General features: G+C 37.2%; 1 protein-coding gene across 5 annotated transcripts in view; it reads right to left on the reverse strand.

The window, feature by feature from the left end:
• Nucleotides 1–5,440: 5,440 nt before the first annotated feature.
• GPAM (glycerol-3-phosphate acyltransferase, mitochondrial) overlaps nt 5,441–24,030 on the reverse strand; it is a 50,075-nt gene continuing 31,485 nt past the window's right edge. For 4 of the 5 annotated variants that reach the window (XM_068688557.1, XM_068688555.1, XM_068688554.1 and 1 more), the window contains 13 exons: nt 22,929–23,028; nt 21,996–22,208; nt 21,447–21,560; nt 19,322–19,407; nt 18,210–18,325; nt 17,260–17,330; nt 15,906–16,170; nt 15,253–15,395; nt 13,762–13,839; nt 10,650–10,790; nt 9,945–10,134; nt 9,772–9,830; nt 5,441–8,757 (listed from right to left, as the gene is read on the reverse strand). In XM_068688557.1, the coding sequence (XP_068544658.1) occupies nt 8,641–8,757; nt 9,772–9,830; nt 9,945–10,134; nt 10,650–10,790; nt 13,762–13,839; nt 15,253–15,395; nt 15,906–16,170; nt 17,260–17,330; nt 18,210–18,325; nt 19,322–19,407; nt 21,447–21,560; nt 21,996–22,208; nt 22,929–23,028 (1,693 nt within the window). In that variant the 3' untranslated portion in view covers nt 5,441–8,640. The remainder of the gene's footprint in view (nt 8,758–9,771; nt 9,831–9,944; nt 10,135–10,649; nt 10,791–13,761; nt 13,840–15,252; nt 15,396–15,905; nt 16,171–17,259; nt 17,331–18,209; nt 18,326–19,321; nt 19,408–21,446; nt 21,561–21,995; nt 22,209–22,928; nt 23,029–24,030) is intronic. The other variant, XM_068688552.1, reaches the window with a different exon arrangement.

The raw sequence follows: 24,030 nt of genomic DNA on the forward strand, positions 1-24,030 counted from the left end.
TGAGAAGTAATTTTTACCTCACAAAGTACAGCCTGAATGCAAAGTGGCACACAGCAGGAAAAGTGTTTTCCTGGGCAAATTAAGCAAGCAAAAAAAAAAAAAAAAGGAAAAAAAAAAGACCTCTTATGTGTTTTACACACTAGGGAGCAATCAGAATCAAGGTTAGTCCCCTGTATAACAATGATTTGAGAAAAAAAAAAAAAAAAAAAAAAAAAAACACCTGTACCAGAGCCCAGAGCCCATGCAGGCAGTAAAAATTACCATAGCCACATGGCAGCAACAGGGAGAACTGACTGAATTTTGGTATTGAAAAAGAAAGTCCCCCTGAGCCAATTGGACTGGGAGTCTCACGGTGTCTCCCTCCCCTCATTTATTCCAACCTGCTGTGATGCAGATGGGCCACACGCTCCATCATGGGTGTGGAGCTGAGCAGGTACTGCCTGCACTGGTGCCCTGAGCAGCTCTGTGAGGCCATGCCCAGCACCAGCACCTCAGCATGGCACAGGATGGCTCAGCACCATGAGCATTAACAGCTGTGGCACTGCTACCCACTTGGCAAGGATTTAATCCACAGCCCAAAGCTTCTGTGCCAAGGTGCCAGGTGCCCAGGCTGTCTCCAGGAGGTCCTGCAGAGCCAGGACTTTCTGCACCAAAGCCACCTTCCAGCTTATCCCAGGTCTGAAGCCGGGCATGGGCACAGCACACAAGGCTATTGCAATGTCTCAAGCCTGCTGCATCATTTAGATCTGATTCCTTAATAAACGAAGAAGTGAGGCTTTAATAAGAGATAAGGGAGCTTCAGACTGCCTCACTCAGGCTAATCTTTTAATGGTTGAAAATGATAGACAAGCTGCTCCAATTTCTTATCTAGCATTTTGCTTTGAATTATTAATATCCAATTTGTACTTAATTCACTTAGTTCAGAAAATTAACTACATGTGTCATGGGTTCCAACATTTTTCATTTTTTATTGCATTCTGCACCGGAAAAGGGATAACTTTGTATAAACCAATTAAAAGACAAAAACAACCAACCTCCTGCCCTGCATTCTCTCTCCTAATTTTCTGGAGCATATCCAGAAATAACAGCTTTAAAATTTCTATGCTTCCTTGCTCCAGATTTCCCTAAACTACAACTCGGGTTAATGGCTATAGCTATCAAAGGGATAAAATTCTCCTAATATCTAAAAGAGTTTTCCAAGGCTCTTGGCAAAAGAGGAACAATTTTGAGTAAAAGGGACAGAATTAGCAGTGTTAAAGAATGAATGGAGCTAGTGCTTGTGGTCAGGGTTTGCAATGAAGGAGAGATGAGGACAAAGTGATTTAGGAAACACAAGTTCAGACTGGAGCCGATAAACAATGCAACTCCTGTTCTGTTGTGACTGCTGATCCCTTGCCATCATCTTTATTTCAAATTAGAATGAAAAACTGAAAAGGGTACATCTCCTAGACACTGAAAATTCTGAAAATGGTGGCTTTACAATAAGATGTTTCCTTACAATTATGTCAGAAACTAGTTCATAGCCATTGAAAATAAAACTAGAATTAATTCATATTATATCTGAATATTACAAGATACGACACAAGATGTCTAAATTTTCCTATCTCCTAGAGACAGGGAATATTCGTTTTGTTCCATGTAATGGTTTATATGTGGGATTTCAAAAATATTGGTCAAAAAACATGCCCTGTGCTGTCTCCCTCAAAACGTAATTTCTTTGCATCAAATGCAGTTTTCTGGGAACAGCAGCATAGCAGTAAAATTATTCTCATTTAGTCATTCTGATCATTTTCAAAAAAGATACGCAACATTTATTCAGAAAAACAAATATTACTTAATGAATCAAGCTAGTAGCCAAAAAGAAGGGGAGATGGATGACCTTCCAATGGGAGCTCAATGAAACGTTACAAACATTTCATTTGGAATTATTTTGCTGAAAGTTTTTATGGCAACTGTTTCTGAGAAAAGGTTTGCTCTACCTTCATTTTCAACATTTCAAACTCAATTTTCAAGCTGCTTGTTAACACAGCAATTTTTAAGGAAAAGAGATTTTCTGACCAAAAAAAAAAAAAAAAAAAAAAAAGATGAAAATTACTCATTATTTTTAATTACCACATCTGTATTTTAAAGGATCTAATGCTTACATTTTAGGGGCTCTATTTGAATGAGAAAGTTGAAGAGCTGCTGTTAAAAGGCATGGCAATGAAACACACCTGGACATGGGAATGATCACAAGTGTCTGAGTCTGTGGCATACAGGAAGAGGAAGCTTTGGAAATCAGAAGTTATAAATGGCCAGAGAGAGAGATTTGTAGGCAGAGGTGCTGAATTGTGACAAGTCAGTTTAATTAAGGGGGCTATCAACTCTGAAAAAGGGCTTTTACAGCTGACAGGTAGCATTTAAATTGTCCTTCTCCATCCTGAAGAAGTAAGAGGATGTCTAATTCAAGGTGTCTAGCACCACTGCTAAAAATAGGCTTCAGTTAAATTTAGGTAACCCATGTATTAACATAGGCATAAGGCGAGCCCATGAAGTTTTCCAGACATGCTAAAAAAACTTAACTGAAAAACAAAACTAATCAATCAGCCCTCCCTGAGCCTCATCTGATGGTGGAGAATAAATCAAAGGCAAGACAGGTGTTTTATTGATGCACTCCAGCTGGCTGTTAACAAGCTGTGCTGGGTACCCATCACACAGCACAGAGCTCACGTAAAGAGGCTGCTCAAGTATTTGTTTGGGGGTTCTGGAAAGACTCACAAAGAAAACGTGTGGTACTAAAATAGTGCCACACTGTTTTCTGTGGCATTTATAAACCTTGTTGACTTTGGGTAGATATGATCAGTGGAGCCCAAAGCCCTGAGATAACGAAATAGTCAAGGCAGCAGTAAACTAAAAACTCAGGAAATGCCACTTGGCTTCCAACATTTCCAAAACAGGGGCAGAGTTAAACTGTAACCTGCCAACAGATTGCAGGGTTAATTTTTAATTTGTTGTTGTAATCTGCCAGGAAGAGTCTGGAAGGTGAAAATGCCAGGGGCAGGATTCCTTCAGTTTTCTGGTCACTGGAGATTTTACAGCTGGTAGGATGCTCCTACACATCCCCCATGGAAGTGCTTTACAGAACAATCTTATTAAAGCCCGCATGTATGTTGTCCTGTATGGTAACAGGCACAAGTGGTGTAGTTTGTATTAGAGCTGTTCCTGATCTCAGGGCTCAGGAATAGGAGTCAGCCAGCCAAAGGAGCCTGACCAAGCTGCTTCTGCACAAATCCAGTCCTAGTATGCCTAGGAAAGGTGCCTGGACCTGGAAGGCCGACCTTCATCATCCATCCGTTCTGCTCATCCCACACCACAGTGCAAACATGGAGAGAGGCCATGGACCCAGCACCAGGAACAAAGGGAACTTTGGCCTCACCAGGCCATCTGTTTCAGGGTTTCTCTATGCCTCCACTAAAAAAGATTTTACTGAATCCAACCTGATTGTTTTTATTGCAACTTGAAGACAAAATTCACTTTCATCCAACTTAGGAGCCTCCATATCTATGGAATAATCCAAATTATCCTTTTCTTATTCCTATCCATCTACCATTTTCATAATATCATGCCACTTTTGGCCCATGTTCAGCCTGTGATCTACCAGTAAACTCAAGAGGTTTCTCCAAAGAATTGCTACAACCTCCAGGATGCCACCTGGCTCCGCCAGATCTTGTTAAGTACAGATATAAAGAGCATACCTTCTGTACCATTCCCAAAACCACAGAAGAGACCAGACTTAGAACAGATGCCAGTGGAAGTGTCCACTCTTAATAGGAATTATTTAAATCCATAAATCCGTAATTTTTCCATTCTGACTGTGAATTGTTCTTCAAGGATAGAAGAAAAAAAAAAATCTTAAAATCTGTACATATGCAGCCTTCCTCAAACTTCCATCACTTCCTAGATGGAACACAGCATCAGCAGTGACGTGGAGCAGGAGGAAAAAAAAGAAAGAGAAAGAGGTTCATAGGTGTCATTGAAGCCACGCATGGCTTTAGACACCCTGTCTGAGCTCCATGTCTATCCGTCAGGGGCTGTTCCTCTGTAAAGCATTTGAGACCTAGAGACTGTAAGTACTACCAGGGTAAGAACCAGTATTATTACTATGCTGGAGAATGTCCTTCTAAGGCTAATTACTCATAGAAATCTTTCCATGCATATTTTGTTGAAATTTTGCATCTGTAAGTACACATGTAACTAATAGCTATACAATAATTAATTAGGTTTTGTTTCTGTTTCTGTCAATGGTTATGACATAGATGAAGTCTAAAAGTCTCTTCAGGCTGTACAGTCTCTGGGGCCTGAACTCTGGCACAACACACAGCAATGACCACAAAAGTCAAAAAGTTTCAGGTGGGACAACATACAGAAGAATTAACAGGGACAATATTTCTCACCTAGGAAATCCAAAGTGCAACAAAGATCTATAAAAGACTGAAAAGAAAACGTTTCAAGTAGCAATTCAGATCAAAGGGGATCTTACCTTGAAAATGCAAGGCTGCTGAAAATTTGGTGTACCATAGGAGAGAACAAAGCAGAGAGTTCAAATCAAGTGATCCTTCTAAATAAGCCTGACAAGCTTTTATTACAAGAAAACTGAATTAAGTAAAAAACAGAGATAAGTGCTTTATCTGACATTTGGGATTTTAGAAGACTGAGCAATAGGAAGACATTTACACAAAGAATAACTTGTAAGGTCATCACCAATAAAAATTGGGTTTTATTCAAGCTATTCACTATAATTAAATTTCAGTTTCCTACCTCAGCCAAGAGTTGTCAATTAATTGAACTTTGCTTGCAGGTGAACATTGCTAGAGGCCTCTTAAAGAATCAGTTGATTATGACTTTTTTTTTTTTTTTTGAAAGGTGAAACAGCATCCCTCCTTCTCAATTTAAGTAATGATCATCTATGCAGGTTTTATTATATTAAAGCCCCACTCCAATTGATTCACATTTGCCAGATGCTGTCAGAGTTGCTGAAAGGGGCTTATTGTTCTCCTGGTCGGTTTGAAATCACCACGTGAAGGAATAATCTGTAGAGTTAAGACTTCTGCGTGGCCCACCCCTCCCTGTAAGGTAAGAGGAACTTTCAGAGCCTTTAAAAAAACATGGAAGCCACACACAAGATCCTTGAGAGGATGGGAACAGTGAAACTAAATGGCACCTCTGCTTTGTGACCAAATGGAACTGACTCAGGAGTCAGGATGTCATCTCAATTGGCTTTTTAAATGGTTCTGCTCTAGTAAATTCACCACTAGAAATTCCTCTTGGTCTCAAACTTTCATGTGCACCCACATCTGTAAGGAAAGCTTTTCATGGCTCAATTTCAAGAACTACATGGAAAGGGACAAAATTATCAAATGAATTATTTTAGCAGGTTATTAAAAAAAACACACTAGAAAACTTATTAAATGTCATATTAGCAAACAGTTTAATTTATTAAAATGAATCCAGTACACCTCTGTGCTTCTACAATAGACATCCATTAGACATAACAAATAAACTGTGGTAACATTCACAAGGAAGCAGTACCAGTCTCATAAGCACAGAAACAAAATAGCAACGGTATCTTACAACACCTCCAGCTCAACCTTTTAAATTTGTGATTCCAATACTTCGTGGAGCAGGCGGTCAGTCCTGTTAAACATCAGTGTGCGTATTCGCTTCCTAATCGAAGGTATGTGAGTAAAGCCCTATGCTGTCAAAGAGAAGGCAGGTATGCCTCATACGTTACTGTGAGTAGAGTAAACATCAACAAATTTATGATCCCCGGGGGACTGGGTAGTTGTGGCAGCATGGAAAATGGAATTCTTCCATCACTCTAAAATACAAGATCTATAGGATGCATATGAAAAACATTACATTTCACTTATTGTGAAAGACCCTGGCCCAAAAGACTTGCACACCTGAGTAATATGTTTGTAAGAATGATGGGACTTGTGTAAGCCTTTGTAAGAGGAGAGTCTTAAAATACATTTGTGGTAATTCAGAGTCCATAATTTCTTCTTTACTAGTTAACTTTACCAAGGTTAACTCAACCTGGTGTTGTATCAGCAAAGGAAACATGAGAGATTAATAAAATCAGAAGACACTGAAGGTGTAAATACAGTGCAAAAGTGTCGGGTATAGCTTTTGACTGTTACAGTCTGATAATTTTTATTCTGTGCTTTATTTTCAGGAGAAAGCATAGTTGTGTGTCATAATATACATGCTTGCATACATACACACTTGCTGCAGAAAGCAAAGGCTTCCACTGGCAGATGATTCATAGTACATGACTTCTCACGTGCAGATTTTTCTCACAAAACACAGTCTTAAGAGGTGCACCCTCCCTCTGCATACTAAAAGGATTCATTAATGTGTTTCACATGCATAGTACCCTACCCTCTCATTGACTTACATTACTCAGATTTTTTTATTTTTATGTTTTTAAAAGGTAATCCATAAGTTATCTTTAGATGCAACACCTAGCCAGAACACTCCAGTGACCTTAGTACTCCTGGGTTTTACGGTAACGAATACAGATTGTTGGCAGAACAATCTTAATAAAATGACTCAAGTTTTGTTTGCTTCATATTGCTTCATTTGTAAAAATCTTTTTCTATACAGTCTTCACTGTTAGTACACTTCAGATTTACTGAAATGTAGTAAACTGAGACTTGTTATTCAGAAGCACCTAGTCTTTTTTGACATTAAATGGAAGCCATCAGCAACAACTGTTGTATGAGCGTTCATTGGGTTAACCAACAGTGCACGTTAGCTAGAATGAGATGAAACTTTCCTAAGAGATAGAAGACTTCACAAAATAAATCATGTGCTAGTCACTACCCTGCCAAGACAGCAGAAGTGTATAAAAACAGATGCAGTTCTATGGTCAGTTTGTATCCATATTAATGTAGCTTTGGTTCAGAAATTCTTTTAAGTGTTGTAGAGCACCTGGTTTAGTGACAGAACACATGCATCTCACAGTGCTAATTGTATAATGCTAACAAACTATAAACCACAGGTTTCCAATATTAATAGCATTTAATAAAAAAAAAAATTACAGAAATATTCTTGTTGACGAATGTGCAGTACGAATGCAAGCTCCTTGGCCACAAACTCAAATTATGTGCATCAGTTTTGTGCTGGCATAACAGTGCAAATGCTGGGATTCAAGTATGTTTGTCCATATTTATGCTAAGCAACAGAGATTCACATGATGAATTTGGGGGGATTTTCTGCTCACAAGGCCATGATGTGAGAATCAAGTGAAACACTGCAGTAATGGAAATGTTGATTTCCCTCATAGCAAAGGCAATCTAAATGAGGAAAACACATTTCACAAGCAAACCAGCTTCATGTACCACCAAGTTATTGCTTCAACTAGATCAGCTGTACTAAAAACACAGGACCACAGCTTGCAATCTAACCTCCTCTCACAGAAGAGAAGATGAAATCTACAGTGCAAGTCCTCTGTGCAAAACAATGACACTGCAAGACTAGAGTCCTGTTTCATTGGACAGAATTATTCATCATTTGTTGTTTTGTTGTGTTTTTTTTTTCTCTTATAATCCAGTTAAATTAGAGCCCGAAGGACATTGTTTATGACATTCTATGTTTCTAGAGGCTATTCCTTCGTGCTAATTTAAATCTGTTCAGCAACAGAATACAATATGAGCCACTGTTTTCCTAATAATTGCAAAAGTTATTGCTGAAATTTTAGGGCCAAAACTAAAAATTATTTCACCAAATCAAGCTTTTACTCCACTTAAAAAAATAATCTGACACCCTATTAATTAAAAAAGAAATCTTAATAGCTTTTCTCAATTAAATAATAAACTAAGATTTTACAAGATATTCACACTTTGGCAACTGTCTCCTGACTTTCAACTAGCTGAAAGACAGATGCCACAATAAAAACAAAAACGCTACTCTCACATTCTTCATGACAGCAGTGATTAGTGCAATTTACCACTGCACTATTCAGCTCTAATAGTGCAAGCTGTGCTTGCTGACAACACTTCTCACAATCATCTGCTACATGATCGTTATTCTCAGATGTTTGTAACTGTTACTCTCATTAGAATTTTGGCATTTATGTTAGCAGTTATGCAAATCTATGGCTTTATCCATGAAGTATTTAACCTGCCTAAGCAAAATTTTAGAAACCATTTATTTAAAACAATAAAACTGGATCAGAATTAAAGTTAGTTGTTTATGCCATAAGCTGTGTTGCCACTAAACTCAAGATCTCAGGGTTACCTATAGATCACAAATATTTGTATTTGTGCATCTGTTACAGTCTTTAAAAGTACATTTATTTAAAACATAACACTGATAAAACTTCACTCTCCATTTTAAACCTAATTGCTTATTTTATTTTTTTTGCAACATGTTTAACTTGTATCCGAAGTGTCATCCGAGTATCATAACAGGATTGGGACTGTAAGAAACCAATAAATGCATACATAATAAGGCACTTGTCTTCCAGTAGTTCAAGTCAGAGAAGGCCTTACCCAGACAGTGGCACCTTAAACTTTGAAGGATTAGCAAATGTTGTCAGGCTTTGACACAGTCTCAAAACCTGTCTTCATGTCCCTGGACAAAGGTGCTGTATGTGTTCTATAGTACCATGAAGCTCATGATGAATTCCAGTAGTTTTTGCCTGTTGCGCTGAGGTAGGAACGTAGTGCTAAGTTCCAAAATAGTGTCTCTACATTGTTTTGTTTGACTGAAAACCTGAAACACAGCATGGATATATGTAATTATCACCATATTCAAGTAATCACCATTCTTAAGAAAAGAAACTATGAAATAAGCAGTGTACAAGAAACAGCCAACTCCTAAGAAAAATTAGGAACCAAACAGGCACTCAAAATGCATCTGAATTGAATATGCACGCACTTTGAAAACAAAAATTCAGATGCTATCTAGTTCTGCTTTTCCAACAGCCGAATAGACTAGAATTAAAATGATGAATGCCTTTACCATAAGCTTTACTCCAGGCTAACTATTGCTAGCTTATTTAGTACATCAGAACTCAAGAGCAAAGACTACAAAACCCTCACCTGGCAATATTTTGCCCAAACGCTGGTGCTTTTAAAATTACAATGTTAAATCCCATCTGGTATTCAGGAAGTCATGCCATTTTGATGAAAGATTTTTTTTTATTTGTAAATTCAAGATAGAAAATCTAAAATTTGAAATGTGAGTGGTATAGTGCAAAACGGACCCTTGTCTTCAAAAATAAAGTACATCTGTATCCTCACAATGGAGGCTAGAGGTCCAGTAAGATGATGCTCCTGGAACATCAATCAGCACTGAGACAAAATTCATTAACTTAATAAAAAAATCAAAAAAAAACCTCCATAACTTAAAGATTTAAGTAGTCCTTCAAACTTTGATACAGCTGTCACTTAGCACAGGGCATGCTCTCTACCTTCCAACATTGCTACTGATGTGCACCAAGGACACAGAGCAGAGCAAAGAACTTTATTAGCTAGGAATAAAACACCTGGTCCCCTAGATAGCATCTGGACAAGTTTTCACAGGTGCCAGAAGTGGCCTGTTTTGCACTGTGCTCCTTTCCTTCGGCCCTGAGCTTTAAAGCAATATTCCAAAGATGTAACACATTTGCACAGCTACACTCATGCATTTTAAATTGACATTGCACAGATTTCACAAGTTGTCAAAATTGTGCTCCTTGCTAAAACGAAACTTAACAGTCTCCAGCTTTGATCACAGCACACTTACCCCAATTTCCTTAAAGACTTTCACTGCGTTTTTCACATGACTGTAGGTAGCGCTCTCAGCTGCAAGAAAGAAAACACAAAGATAAACAAACTGCAATTGAACTTGGGCTATCCTGCTGCCAGGAGGAACAGAAAGAATCAAGTATGGCTCCAGAAAGAAACTGTTTGACATACCATACACAGCAACGTTCTTCTCTGTCCTGCTTATTAAGTGCCTGTGTAACTTTTGAATGTACTCAGACTCTGAAACAGGACCACTAAAGTTGTGCACGAAGATGACAGCAGAGCTATATGCCTCCAGTAAAGGTCCCAGTAACCTCTGCAGGAAAGTGATGTACTGCTGGTGCTCTTGAGACTGACTCACCTAAGAAAGAGCAACAAGAGCTTAAAAGACGGAGACCAGCAGAAATCAGAAACGACCCGCGCCACAGTACATGGCAAAATGTCAGCCCAAATAATTCCTACTACAACAAAGAGTACAGGGACACAAGACAGTACATTATAAAAGCATATCAAAAAAGTAGTTTACCAGTTTGTTTGTATCAGCTCTGTGAGAAAACTGATATAAGTCTACAAATCAACATAATCAATCTATGAAGAATAAAACATTTAGACACTAAGATGCTTAGGCCCTTTTGTTTCATGATACCACCATTGCCTTTCCACCTCCCTACAGGATTATTTGATATATCTTCATCTATTTTCTCCATGGGAAAGAGAGAAAGGTTTTTTACTGACTGTAGCAAAATATGACAGGCTAATACTGGAGATAGCAAAAAGAAAAAGGTTTTATCATTAGCCCTCCAGAATGAGCGAAGTAGTCTGTCTCTGGTAAGAGGCTTCAAGGTTACTAGCCTTAGTATCTTAGCCTTACGTTACCTTCAGGTAGCAATCTCTCTGCTCTTCTCCAAAATCACTGTCTTCATCTTCCTCATCACTTCTCCAAGTTAATGGTTCAGGGAGTTTTTTATCCCACTGCTGCTCTGTAAGACTGGGACTAACATCCTCCTGATCATCCTGCTTAAATTTGAAAGACAAGGTGGTTAAATAGGTAACATAAATAAAAAAATAAATGAAATGAAATCTAAGCAACAAACAGGCTTATTTTATAATCTCATCCAATTAAATCAGTCCTTTCATTAAGCAGTATTTAACAAGAACAGGGGAGACCCTTATAGACAGGGTTGAGACATGCAGACAGAAAAGAAATTTGGTGAAAAAGACTGTCTTTCTGTAGCCTGCCTGTCACATAAAAGTGAAAATCTCTGCTGTCATGTTGCTGAACCTTCCCACCAGCAGCCAGTCAGCAGCAATTACCAAGAAACTGTTTTCAATTGCATTAGGATAGAAAGCTGAGACACTATCTGGATGCGGATGTTGCTAACTGTTAAAAAGATATTAGTAAACTGTGTTTTATTGTATTACAATAGCTGAAATCTCAGTTAATGCAGAATGCCAGAAGTTCCTATTTTTAAGTGATAACTTACTGCCTCTAACAATGCTGTTCGTGTATTTGTCCCCACATGAGACATCGACTGGAATATAATCAGATAGTTTTGATTGCAAAGGATCCAAATTGTTTAAATCTCAATTATGCCAAGACACTTAGTCCCCTCTACCTGTTGTGTTGCAGCAATTCGGTTCTGCTAATCATCCTGACAGGCACCACCCAGGTTTAGCTTACAAATACTCCGCCAGTAATCTGTCTTCATATCAGGGCATGGATTTACACATATTTACCTAAGACGCTTACTTGAGTCTTAGGTAAACACACATTTCAAGACTTCTGAAATGAGTGCACGATAGCAAGAATACCACTGGTAGATTTTCTTCAACTTGAACTCTTTTTTTCTCACAATAGTTTGTTTTTCATCTATTTAGGAAACAATTATTAATTAAAGGTTTTACTGAAATTAAAGTGCTCTGTAAAGTCATAAAGTACTGTAAAGTTCTGTTGCAAAGAAAAGATGAGGTAATCTACCGAGGCAATAAGCACAATTGAGAAGTACATACATACTCGAACTACCCAAGTAGTGGTTTAGTTCTGTTGTGAAATAATGCAAGTATGTCACGAGTTCAGATGCACAGTAATTCAGGTGCAACAGAAATACTCCAACTAACTGATGCAACAGTCAATTTCAACAATGCATCTTCAGAAATCAGTTTCAGAGATAGCAAATACACACCCAGAAGAATAAGGGAAACCTTGTGTCAATCATTCAGGATTATTTGTTTTGCTCAAAGTAGAGCTGAGATTCTCAAAGGTCACCAACACTAAGTCACTTGGGAAAGATCCCCATATTCCACTTAGAAATATAAATCATGCAAGATTAAAAACAAGCGGATAACAGACATGTCATTATGATTAATATCTTAATATTCATGACAAAGAGAAAGGCTTCTGTAGTAAATGATATATAACATCCTTCCCATCTCACAATATGATCAGACGTTATATTCAGAATGAAGCAATGGCCAGCAAGTAAGTTTTAAAAAAATACTAGAGAGATGTGTTGCGACTGTTTCTTATTTGTAGAAGCAGACAGTAGAGTGACAGGAAAAGAATTAAGAAATTTTTAAAAAGCATGTATCAATTTATTAGGAAATTTCCCAATGTGTGAAATTCAGCCAGAAAGTAAAAGCATCAGAAGGTGCAGAAAGTAGCTACCCCTTTTAGAAAGCAGGTTTTAAAAGCCACAAACATTTCCAAGCTGTCCCAAGTCATGAAACAATTACTGCTTACAGTGTTTGCACTGATTATGTAAATTCTTAATGTTTTAAAAGCATAAGCAGGCACAGAGTTTCACTGAGTTTAAGAAGCTTACTGATAGAATATGTATTTTTAAAGCATTCAAATGTTGCATTGGTGTGGTATGTCAGATAACACAACTGAGTATTTATACACTTGCTAACAGTTATGTCCATCCCACCTATAAACAGCCGAGTACCAGCCTCAGCAACCAAAACTTACAGAAGAACCATCAGGACAGGTTGCATGCTTTAGTAGACAGAGGTGTGCATCTGCTACCATCCACGCCTATTTTGCCCATCTGTCCCCAGGCATGGAACATACAAGTTTCTTTCTAATCCCTGAGCAGCATTCAGCTTTGGATTTATTTAATAATGATTACATCTTAAAGCATGATAACATGTCAGTAATTAAGATAAAAAGCAAGCAGTTGTAAGTCCAAAGGAGGAGAAAGTTTAATATCCAGGAGTATTGAGTAAACATTACCTACAACTATACGTATTAAAAATGTATCAAACGGTGTGCAGTAAGACTACGGAGGAGTAATGGCCATGAGTAAGCATACCAGAAGTAGCCCTCACCTCTTTTGAAAGTAGAGAGCTACGGGGGGGGGAAAAAAAAAAAAAGCCAAATCTCTCTTCTACTTCTATTTTACTTTTTGTCACTTCCCCCTGGGCTCCACAGCTTGGTTACTGTGCACAAAAAATGTCCGGGAAGTAACAGTATGCTGAGTCAGTCGCTGCCTCATCCCCACATTCCTGAACAACATATGCCTCTGGTGACAGATTGCACCACGCAGCAACTTAAAACTCCACACTGTGTGAGCAGAGAAGGTTTGCAGGAATTCCTAGACCAATGCAGAGGAGTCCAGGAGCACCAAAATATCTGTTCTTTTACAAATAGAAATTAAACATCTGTGCAGCTATACTACAATTCTTAAGGACTCCAAAAATAAAATAAATCCCCGTTTCACAAGGCAGTATAAAATATGTCATCTTTAGTAGGTGTAATGGAATGGGACAGTGACATTACACAGTCATTTGTAGGCTCACTTTGACCACCCCCAAATGTCTGATGCTTATAAACGTAAAAATCAAACAGCATCAGGCCTAGACTTGTTCATTTGTTACCAGCCTTCTGTAGTAACATATATTTAGAACAAGACTAACAACTAACAAGCATAAACTACCTACGGCTAAAGTCACGTGCAAGGAACAGCACATTTACTATCTGTCATCTTACCTCGGCAACCAGAAGAATACCATACTGTATTAGCCGTTCCACTGATTCGTGGCAGACTTGATATATCACCTGACAAGGCTGCAAAGCAAAATAAAATACACTAAATAACAAAATAAAAAATTGCATCCATTACACCCATTAGAAACACAGACCAGTTCCCTACTCTGTATAAATTTTTTAGATATAGCATTATTATTCCTATTAAACAAGTTATCATTCTTTTATTACCATAATCTGAATGTACCACTCTTGTCTATCCTGGCAGCCAGAAACACTTTTTTGTCTGATGATTTTTTCTGGAAAAAAATCATCATAAAAGTAAAATCATTCAGACTTACAGCAGTGATTTCTTTGGAATTTAAAGAAAATTCCACTTTTAAGAAATTGCCTTGTATGTTTTGAAACTTTTTTTTTTTTTAAATAAAAAAGCACCTATTTTTAAGTTTAAAAAAAATCAGTTATTAACTCTGGAGGCAGAAGGATGACATTACTGAAGAACTCTATCATATGAACTATACTACTGCCCAGACAAAAATATTAAATTTGGCTTATGTTTCATTTAAAAAGGTGAGAGTCAGGCAAAAAAAAAGTCTACAGATTTAAGAAAGAATTGAAGAATCCCTAAATTCTACGTAACTTGTATGTATTAAAAAAAAAAATCTAGCACTGAAAATTGTAGGTATACATGTTATCTTTCAATACTGAGATATGAGTTCTCTTCAATGTTTTGCAACAAAACAAAAAACAATGTCAGGACATATTTAAAATTTACACTCTTAACACTGTGGAACTCTTGCACAACTATGTAAATTAGGATTATATTTTGAATCTAGAGTCCTTTATTTCACTATAATTTCAATCATGCATGCAAACTCATCTGGTACTCTCAAATCTTATATTTGTTTAAATCAATATATTTAAACAGCTTTTGGGGAGCACACATAATAGTTGTAATGGTCTAATGACATAAACAAGGCAAAAGATAAAGAAGTCCAACCTACAGTTGTGGGAAGCTGACAAAGAGATCAACCTTTTCTTTCTCAGGACAAGCCTGATGGCAGCAGAGTAGAAAAGCTTCAGGCTCACCCCTGTATCACACATTTAACGCTTGCACAAGCAGCTGGCATACACTTAGTGTGGATCCCCTAAACCTGACTGACTGATTTTTGCTGAGGCAACAATAAAGCAACAACAATGTGGCAAGTTAATTCACATGTTATCTGAAACCAGATAGCTTTTGGTTGAATTGTCCTGATGCAACTATATTCATTCAAATGTTCAGACATTTCCCTGAAACAAATGGTAACACCACTTTTTTATTTTTTTTTTTCAAATGATGTTCAACTTCCTGCTGCCCTTTATCATCAGACTGCACTTACAGCAAGCATATCAGAATCAAGACACTTAAAAAAAAGCATTAACTCTCTTTTAAGTACCAAAAATAGAGGGGAAAAAAAAAAAAAACGTGAACAATTTAATACAATGACTTACCAAAGATATAGTAAATTCATTAGAGAGCAAGTAACACAAGCTGGCAGCTTTTCGGACAAGGTGTTCTTGACTAATCAAACTGGGGGAAGCACCATTGGTACCATTTCTGTACCTCTTACTCTGAACTGCACGAAGACTGCAGGCTGGAGCAGAAATAAACATAATCAGAGTTTTTCCAAAGAGCTTTACAGCAAAGGAAATTTAAACTAAAGCTTTGTCTATTTCTAGATCCATAAACTGTCAAATATTACACACGCAGCTGAAAAATGGAGATGGAATCACTATTATTCCTTTTGTTTCCAAAGTATCTCAGGTTGAAACAAATTCTCATTAAAACATTGCTAAACAAAGCACAGCTTCTGCCATATAGGCTCAAAAATCTGGCAGTGCCTTGCCTATGGCAGTGAACAATACATGAATACTTCCAAGAATGATAAAAGACGATGGGAAAGTTGAGTGGAAACACTCCACAAAACAAAACCAAACTTACTTCAACATCAACATTGTTAGGGTAAACAAGGGCTTAAACAGGAAGGTGACAAATATATACTAGTAGTAAATTACATAGAAAACTGGGTTTGGGGTCGAGTGCAGGCACTTTTTGACTTCATGGGTCACAGGAATGTCTTTCCATCGTAAACCCCAGCACGTACCAATAATTGCCTCTTTAATGAATACATGAAGAACTCCATTGCTGTAGAAGTTGAGTTCAAAGACAGCAGGTATCGTTGTGCTGGGAGTGATGAAGAACTCATTATTTCGACTAGTGTTTGTGATATTTACACAGTTCCCCAACAAATGGATGGCATGCATGACAACATCATCTGAGTTCCCTGAAAAACCCAAGTCAAAGTCACGGGCTAAGACCTCTTCCTTCATGGAGAAGAAATCTTCTACCAACCTGGAAAGATCAGTTCCCTAGAAGAAAAAAAAAAAAAAGTAAAAATAATTTTCTGCACGAGTTTATCTGTACGTGACATGTATATAGCAAACACATAAGATACGTTGATTTTCAAAAATCCCAAGCCCAACAGTCATGTTAGAAAGCCTTTTTGTTTACTGAAATAGACCATGCGTTTTGAATTACATACAATTAAAGACATGCATCTATTTGAGAATGCAAGATTTTTGTTTGAATCTTAGTTTATTTCACAACCCACAGAAACTTAAGTTATTCTGTAAGAGGACATGTTAGAGATCTCGTATTTCCATTACCTCCACTATAAAATGAATGATTGGTTATCTGGCCACAGTGTAATTAACAGAACTCACAAGTGGTTAGAGACATAGGGAAGAACTTGCTTTCTTTATTTTTTGGCAAGATAGCTTCAGGCCACATAACAAAATGCTTCCTTCATCCCATTATTTTAGGAAACTGGAAGAGTGTACTGATGGGAATACTGATACTGTTTTTGACTAGGAAGATTACACACCTGACCAATATTTTTCAATGTGTTTTCAATTTATGTGCAATAAAAGCTTCAAATTGGAGGGAAAAGGAATTTCAGACAAAATGCCAAACATACTTGTAGAAGGAAAAAAAAATCCAAGCCCCATGCACAAAGGTTCCTTTAAACATTAGAATAATTTTGCCAAATTGCCACAATATTCTAGTACCAAGGGACAGCAAAACTCATTTGAAAATTAACTGAAGAGGTGCTAGCGTTTTCAGTGGCAAATGTGTTTCAACATCAGAGATCTAAAATGTGATCTTAACACAATGGACATAAACCATTTACTCTTTAATAAACCATTTACTCATTAAAAAAAGAGTAACTAAATTTTGAATTTGAAAATCTATTTTTATACGAACATATTTTACTATCTCATCAATAATGCGTTATCTCCAAGCATTCACCCCTAACCAAAATATAAGAGTACATGAAATCTACTTCAAATGCATCTCTCTTCTTTCGTCAGTATCGTGTAGTAGTAGAATGCAGACTATGCTTCTAATTAACAAGTTTAAAGCACTGTTTGGCCATTTATGCAGCACAAAAGCCTTACCTGCCTATGTCTGTACAGCAGCAAACAGGCAACAATGTGGGTGGACATCACTGCACAGGACTTGTTAGCAGCTAGAAGTAAACAAGACAAAGTTAAATTGAAACGCTTCAACTATCAGAAAAGTTTAAAACATCATTACAAATGAAACATTAGCCACTACTTTAAAAATTAGTGATACTGGCAGAGAACTGTATGTTCTGAATGAAACATGAAGTATATTATGTCTATACAGTAACAGTAAAAGGGTATGAACTAATGAATTTCAAGCATGCCCTGACACTACTGTATCTCAGCCCTTAGCGCTTCAGCTCCTTCTAGCAATACACAATGATGATCATATTTACCCTACAGAAGTACTGTAAAGACCACAGACAATTCTGGAGACCTGCAGGCATGTAAAATATTAAAGTAATCAAACTACAGTAACTTGAACTCAGAAGCCTGAGTGAAGTTCAGAAGTTTACTAAGCTAGAAGTGCTGTTTCGTATGCATCTCTTATATCTGAATTCACAGACCTGCCAACTGAAATGCACACCACATCGCCTTTAAGCCAGCGTCCCATGCAGCTAGATGAATTCATGAGAGCAGTAACATAAATAAAGCCTACAAGACACTGCAGTAACTTCTTACATGGTGCAATGAGAAGTCACGATGTAATATTGATACACTGATATCAATGCAAACACTTCAAATTACATCAAGTTCAGTATACTAATAAAAAAATACACAAGTTACCAATATAAAAAGAAGGTTTGTACAGATAGAAAGACAGTCTATTAAGCGTTCCAGGGGGCCGGAGGATGGTAAAAGAGGGAGAACTGTCAAGAAAGCACGTGAAATGATCTTCTGGAACGGAGAAAACTTGGAAGTATGACACTACCAAACAGCAAGTTAGTTCATGCAACAAGCAAGACAAAATAGGTAGCTGACAGTGATACTGGAACACTTACTGAATAAAATGTGCTCAGCCAAGTTAGCTATCAGCTCTCTTCTGTAGGGCTCACTGGTTATATCCCTGGTGTTAGGCAACGAAGCCTCTCTACCTTCATCCACAGTATCATTAGGTCTAAAGACAGAATAAAAAAAATTATTATGACATTTAGATTTACATTGATTTTTATTTTTTTTAGATACACTAACTGAACTACAGTGCAAAAATACACTATGAAATCTGGTAAGGGCACAAAACGTTATGCATAACAAGCTCCACAAAAAGTTGAATGTCTACAACTTTTCCAGACACTTTCTTCACACTAAAGAACAAACCAAGATAAGAACACCAAAATAAAAAGGGCAAACAGAACATTTGCCTTGTCCTATGGCTATTCATGACTTTGCTATTACATCACTTGCACCCGTCCTATGGCTATTCATGAATTTGCTATTACATCACTTGCACCCCACAGCTCTTTTCAGTGAATACAGACAGAAGTAGATTAAGCAAATCTGCCTAGAAGGCAGTTTTCAGCTCAGCCACACAAGCTAGAAATGGTCTTTTGTACGGACCTCAAACTTTCCAAAGATAAATGATTTTGTCTTTACTAGGACCACACAGGTTTGTAAAAGTCAAGCAAAGACTTCAACTAAAATCCAAGCCTTTGTAATACTTGCAAGTCTAGCCCTATGGTGAAGTTTTTAATTTCTGGGTGAGTCATATCCTTGAACAAGTGGTATTCACTCACAAGTTCTCACTATTTGGTTTGGAATGATACCAAAAATCCACCTGAGATGTTTGTGGATTTTAAAAACACACTCTTCCTTTTTCAATAAGAGTGTTATTTTTCTTCGCTGACTAAATTATTGTGTAAAATTTAAAATTAAACCAACAGAGGTCACTATAATTAAATCTTTTTTTAAAAAGCCTCCTCAAGCTTATTTGAAAAAAAAAAATCCCAGAAAGAATGCAACTCTTGGAATAAACTGCACAGTTATAATCATATAATCATTGGGGAGTTCAAGCATTTCTTGAAATGTAATGCAGCATAATAAAAGCCATAGGAAAAGTGGAAAAAAAATATCAACCTGTCATCCCTCTCCTCAACAAAAACAAAAAAATCTCTACCTTGATGGAAGTATAGCTGGTAACAAAGCTTGTTCCAGAGAAAGAGGAGCAGGCACAGGTTTTTGACTTTGGCTGTTGACGTATTCCTATTAAGAGAAAGATTGATTTTTGTTTTTGTTTTCTGTACTTTTCCCACCTTACTTCTGCATTCAACTGCATTCACACTATTTATATGAAAAAGGCAATTACTCAAAAATGCAACAGTGATTAAAAATAGCTTACATTAAAAGAGTACTAATAAGTTTACAGAAGTGACAAGTTTGCAATACGTTATTCTCTTTTAATTCTATTTTATGAAAAGGAAAACTTTCCACTGCAAGGAATCCATACTTGCTGAAATAATGACAAAAAAAAAAACAATACACAATCCCTGTCAGCATCTTGCTGGGAAGAAGTCCTTTGAGACTAGCTTCTCCGTGATTAAACTAATGAGAACTGCCTTCATTAGCATGAATGAGAGCAAAGTCTAGTACTCATTCAGAACCCACAAAGAGATTATAATTATTGCTTGTTGCTTCTTTCCTCAAACACCAGCACAGGGAGCATCTCCATAGGTAAACACCACTATGGAAGCTTTATCTGTAAGACATCACAGAACTGAAGCACCCAGGAAGCAGGCATCAAACCACATACTTGGAATTCTTGAATCCCAAACTTCTAAGAAGACTCTCCTTACAGGTTAGCATTTACATTACTCTGTTTTCAGGACACTGTGTTCTTCCAGTTCCTATGAAGACTAATGTGGGAAACTACAGAGCCACTTAGCCTGCTGGTCAGAAAAAGTTCTCTCTCAAGAAAGCTTTTTAAAGGGCTTTCACAGTCAGCTCTCCCTCTTCTGCTTCTAAATCTGTATTCACAGAACTTCAAAATCTCAAAATTAACCCCAAAAAACTCATCTTAGAAAAAGTTGCTGTGATATAGCTATATCAACTTAAACTGACATAGTTACAACATTTTTGCAAATCTTGGTTAACGCATACTTAAACAATTTATGTCATGCTTATTCTGTTTCTGGAGTACAACAAAGAATGCACATACAAATGAGACTTGGCAGAGGCTGCTAGGAAGGTATAGAGTGATCAGTATTTCACTAGATTAAGAGGGCAGATAACCTTCTTTTCCTTATACTGATCCAAGAATAATCATTAGCTTACTACCAAGAATAGCCTGGAAGTGACCCAAGCCTTCTTCTTTGGAAGTGAATTAATATCTTTCCTTACTACACTAATTATAATGCAGTGCAGACAGTCACAATAATTTCATGCTGTGGTAATTGAACCCTCCAAAGCTCTCCAACCTACTGCTTTTCTGAGAGAAGTAGGGCAGAAAGAAGAATGCCTAATTAATTTGAATAATGTTCTAGTAGGTTGTTGTTACAGCAGTTAATCTTATTAAAGTCACACTTAAAAAAAAAAAAAAAAAAAAAAGGTATACTGTAGCAGAAGACAGATTAGTGAAGTGCAGATAAATTAAGTATAATACTAGCAAATTCTGCAAAGAGATAAGGGAAAGAAAGTGAAAGCAGCTAGTAGTGAACCAGACCCTTCCCTGAGAAACTACAGAACAGTATTTTGTGAATTAGTGTAGGCAATAGGTGAAAACTAATGATGAACTATGGAATATGTAGATTTGGTGATATATCCATGGTGACTTTATAACTACTAACTTGCTTAGCAACTTTAAAAATCCAATGAGACAAGTACTGTTCCTCAACAATAGCGTTAACCATTCAATTACTTAAATTGAAGAACTGTAACCAGTTTCCTTCAACTACAAACATCTATACAACTTAAAGAATTACTACACAGTACACAGATCACTTCAAAAGCTGTTAAAACAAACAAACAAAAAAACACCAATGAAAATATTTACACTAATTCAAAAATAACATGATACTTTATGTCAACTTTGAAACTATTTCAGCTTAACACAGTTGTGTTTGAAGATTCATGCATTCAGTGAAACAGGGAAGTTACATACTTTTGTCCTGCTGGAATAGAATTCTGCAGAAATTCTATTCTGCAGAATTCTGCTAATAATGACTACCCACAATGAGAAAGTAAAAATAGATGTCTGAAACAGCAAAACCAAACTTCAAAACAAATCTTCAAAATACCAAACTTACTTTTAAGGAAAACGGTTGTGCAAAATCTACTCTGACACACCCATAATTCTTCCGTAGCATCCTGAAGACTCCTCTAGCTATACTCCAAAGGCTTTCATTCTTCTTAGGCTTGCCCTGGAAAATATGGTAGTAGTTGGGTTTGGGTGTTATTTCTTTTTGTTTTGTTTTTGGGTATTTTTTGTTGTTGTTTTCTTCCAATTTGCAATTAAAAAGTTATGTTCAAAATTAAAAATGCATCCAACAGACAAGGCCAAATCTTCTGACACACCTTATAACTTCAAGTAAGTCTAGAGAACTACTGTTTTCTGTGTGTATTACCATTTGAATGTATTATTTTTTATGTCATGGATTTGCATTTAGAACTATGTTACCTATACCTCGGCACTCCCTATCAGAGAGGCTCTGTGATTCATGGCTCTACATTCTTCATCACTAATGCCAAGTGCATGTGACAGAGAACTACTAGCACATAATTTAACTGTGTAACACATTCTCCTGCACATAAACAGAAAATCCCCAAGGCAAAACAAGCTGTTAAATTGCTCTTACCAGCTGTTCACTGTTATAGTGACCTTCAATTATGCGATCATAGGAAATTCCCACAGGTATAATTAGGACATCAGGAGTAGCATTTGAGAAGAGAGCATCCACCACCACAGATAAAAGACCCGCTCTAGCACTGGATGTCTTTCCACTTCGAGACCTTGTGCCTTCCAAGAATATTTCTAAAAACTGCTGCTGTCTCAACAGTTCCTCTATGTGCTGAATACAAAGAGAAAGAAAAAATAAGTATCTTCACATACTTGTATACTGGTAAATTCACATTTAAAACATATTGCTCCTTAGCAGCAAACATTTCCTTTTAAAACAATGGAAGACCCTGAGTTGGCATGAATACTTGTAAGAACAAAAAAAAAGGCAATAATTACTGCTTGACACAAACCCAGACCAAACTGCAGTTTAATTTGCATGAATATAAAAGAAGTATACTGCCATTTGTTCAAGAACATCTCTAGCAACAGTTGATCTAGCAGATTTGCATATGTCTCTTCTGGTTCCTTACTATATCCCATCTTCTGAGATGCAAATAGAGCTGTTTTACTGAGTTACACAAAGAACTACATCAACATATCATAAACAGAGGCTTCTATTAAGTTAATAAAATCACTGTAGATAGGCCCCAGTACAAAAGAAATCAGACAAACAAGACTGAAGTTTAATATTAATTCAGAGAGATTAATTCCACTTACTTTAACGAGGATTATGCAAGGTGAGAATCTTCTGATCCTCAAAGGTACCAGGCATTCCATTCTCTCTTATTTCACACATTCAAGACTTGATACAAAAACGTATCCTGCTTTTCTGACATGAACCCCAAGACGAATTCAAAGCAGTAAAAACCCTCCCCAGACTGATGGAAATTACTCTCCTACTTGCCACCCAACTGAAATGCTACCTATGGACACAAAGACAAGTACATACCACATAGAGCAAAGCTCTGTAGAGGAAGTCCTTACGACCATCAGGACTCTGATCTAACTTTCGCCGAATGAAAAATCCTCCTAGTTTGCGGATCAATGTGCTACACAATAAAGAAGAAATAGACTAATTGGTTTCAGATTATATGAAACTACTACACAGCCAGTGTAAAATTCCCAGCACACAACAGCAACTGAAATTACTAAATTTACGTAAGACTAAAATGTATTATTCTACTTGCACATGATGGGATCACATATAAACATTACTGTTTTTAATGAAATAGGCTACTAAAGACTCACAGTCTTGCTCAATGTCACTACGTGAACAGACCACTTACCCTCGGTAATGATCCTGACCATTGTACATCAAGGAGCTAGTGACCCAAAAATTCAGTTAACCTGAGTTAGCTCAAATCTGCATTGTGCTGCATGTACAGCTTGGCCTTCATGCCTGTGTTGTGAGGCAAACATCCCTTGGCTGCAGGATAACCTCAGCTGGTTTGTTTTAAGAGAGGAAGCTACAGGCAGCTCCCACTTAATGCCAGCAATTACACCACCTGTGTGGCCTTGTCTTTATCTAAAAGTACACCACGAAGTTCTCATAAGAATGTCCTTTCTGTTTGACAGAAAAAATGATGGATACAGCTGTTTTCTTGCAATAAGATCCTGTACAAGCTTGAGTGATCAAAATGTAGTAACCTGTCCTGTGGGCAGCATCTGCAGCATGCTGCATGTATATCAGAGGTCTGTTGGATGCTGCACAACTCAGGGTTCCCAGCATCTAAAGGGACGTCCTTGCTAGTATCTCCTTCTTTACAGCGTTAACTCCAATTAAAAGCATCTTAAACAATATTCCGTAGCATCTGAGTGCCTTTCTTACTGGGATGATCATGGACCAGCACCTAGTGGTGCAAAACACCCTCTGAGTCAAGATATTCTTCTTTTCTTGCTATTTCCCACAATGTCCAGTGGCTCTTCAGAGATCAGGTATTCCTGAGTTCTTTGTCACTGACAAAAAAAATACCTAAAAGATCTTCAGACATTCTTCAGCCACCAGAAATATAATTTAAACAGAAATCAAACTGGAGTGCTTTCCCACAAAG

This window comes from Anas acuta, chromosome 7, assembly GCF_963932015.1.
Source record: "Anas acuta chromosome 7, bAnaAcu1.1, whole genome shotgun sequence".
In the NCBI taxonomy this organism is placed as follows: domain Eukaryota; kingdom Metazoa; phylum Chordata; class Aves; order Anseriformes; family Anatidae; genus Anas; species Anas acuta.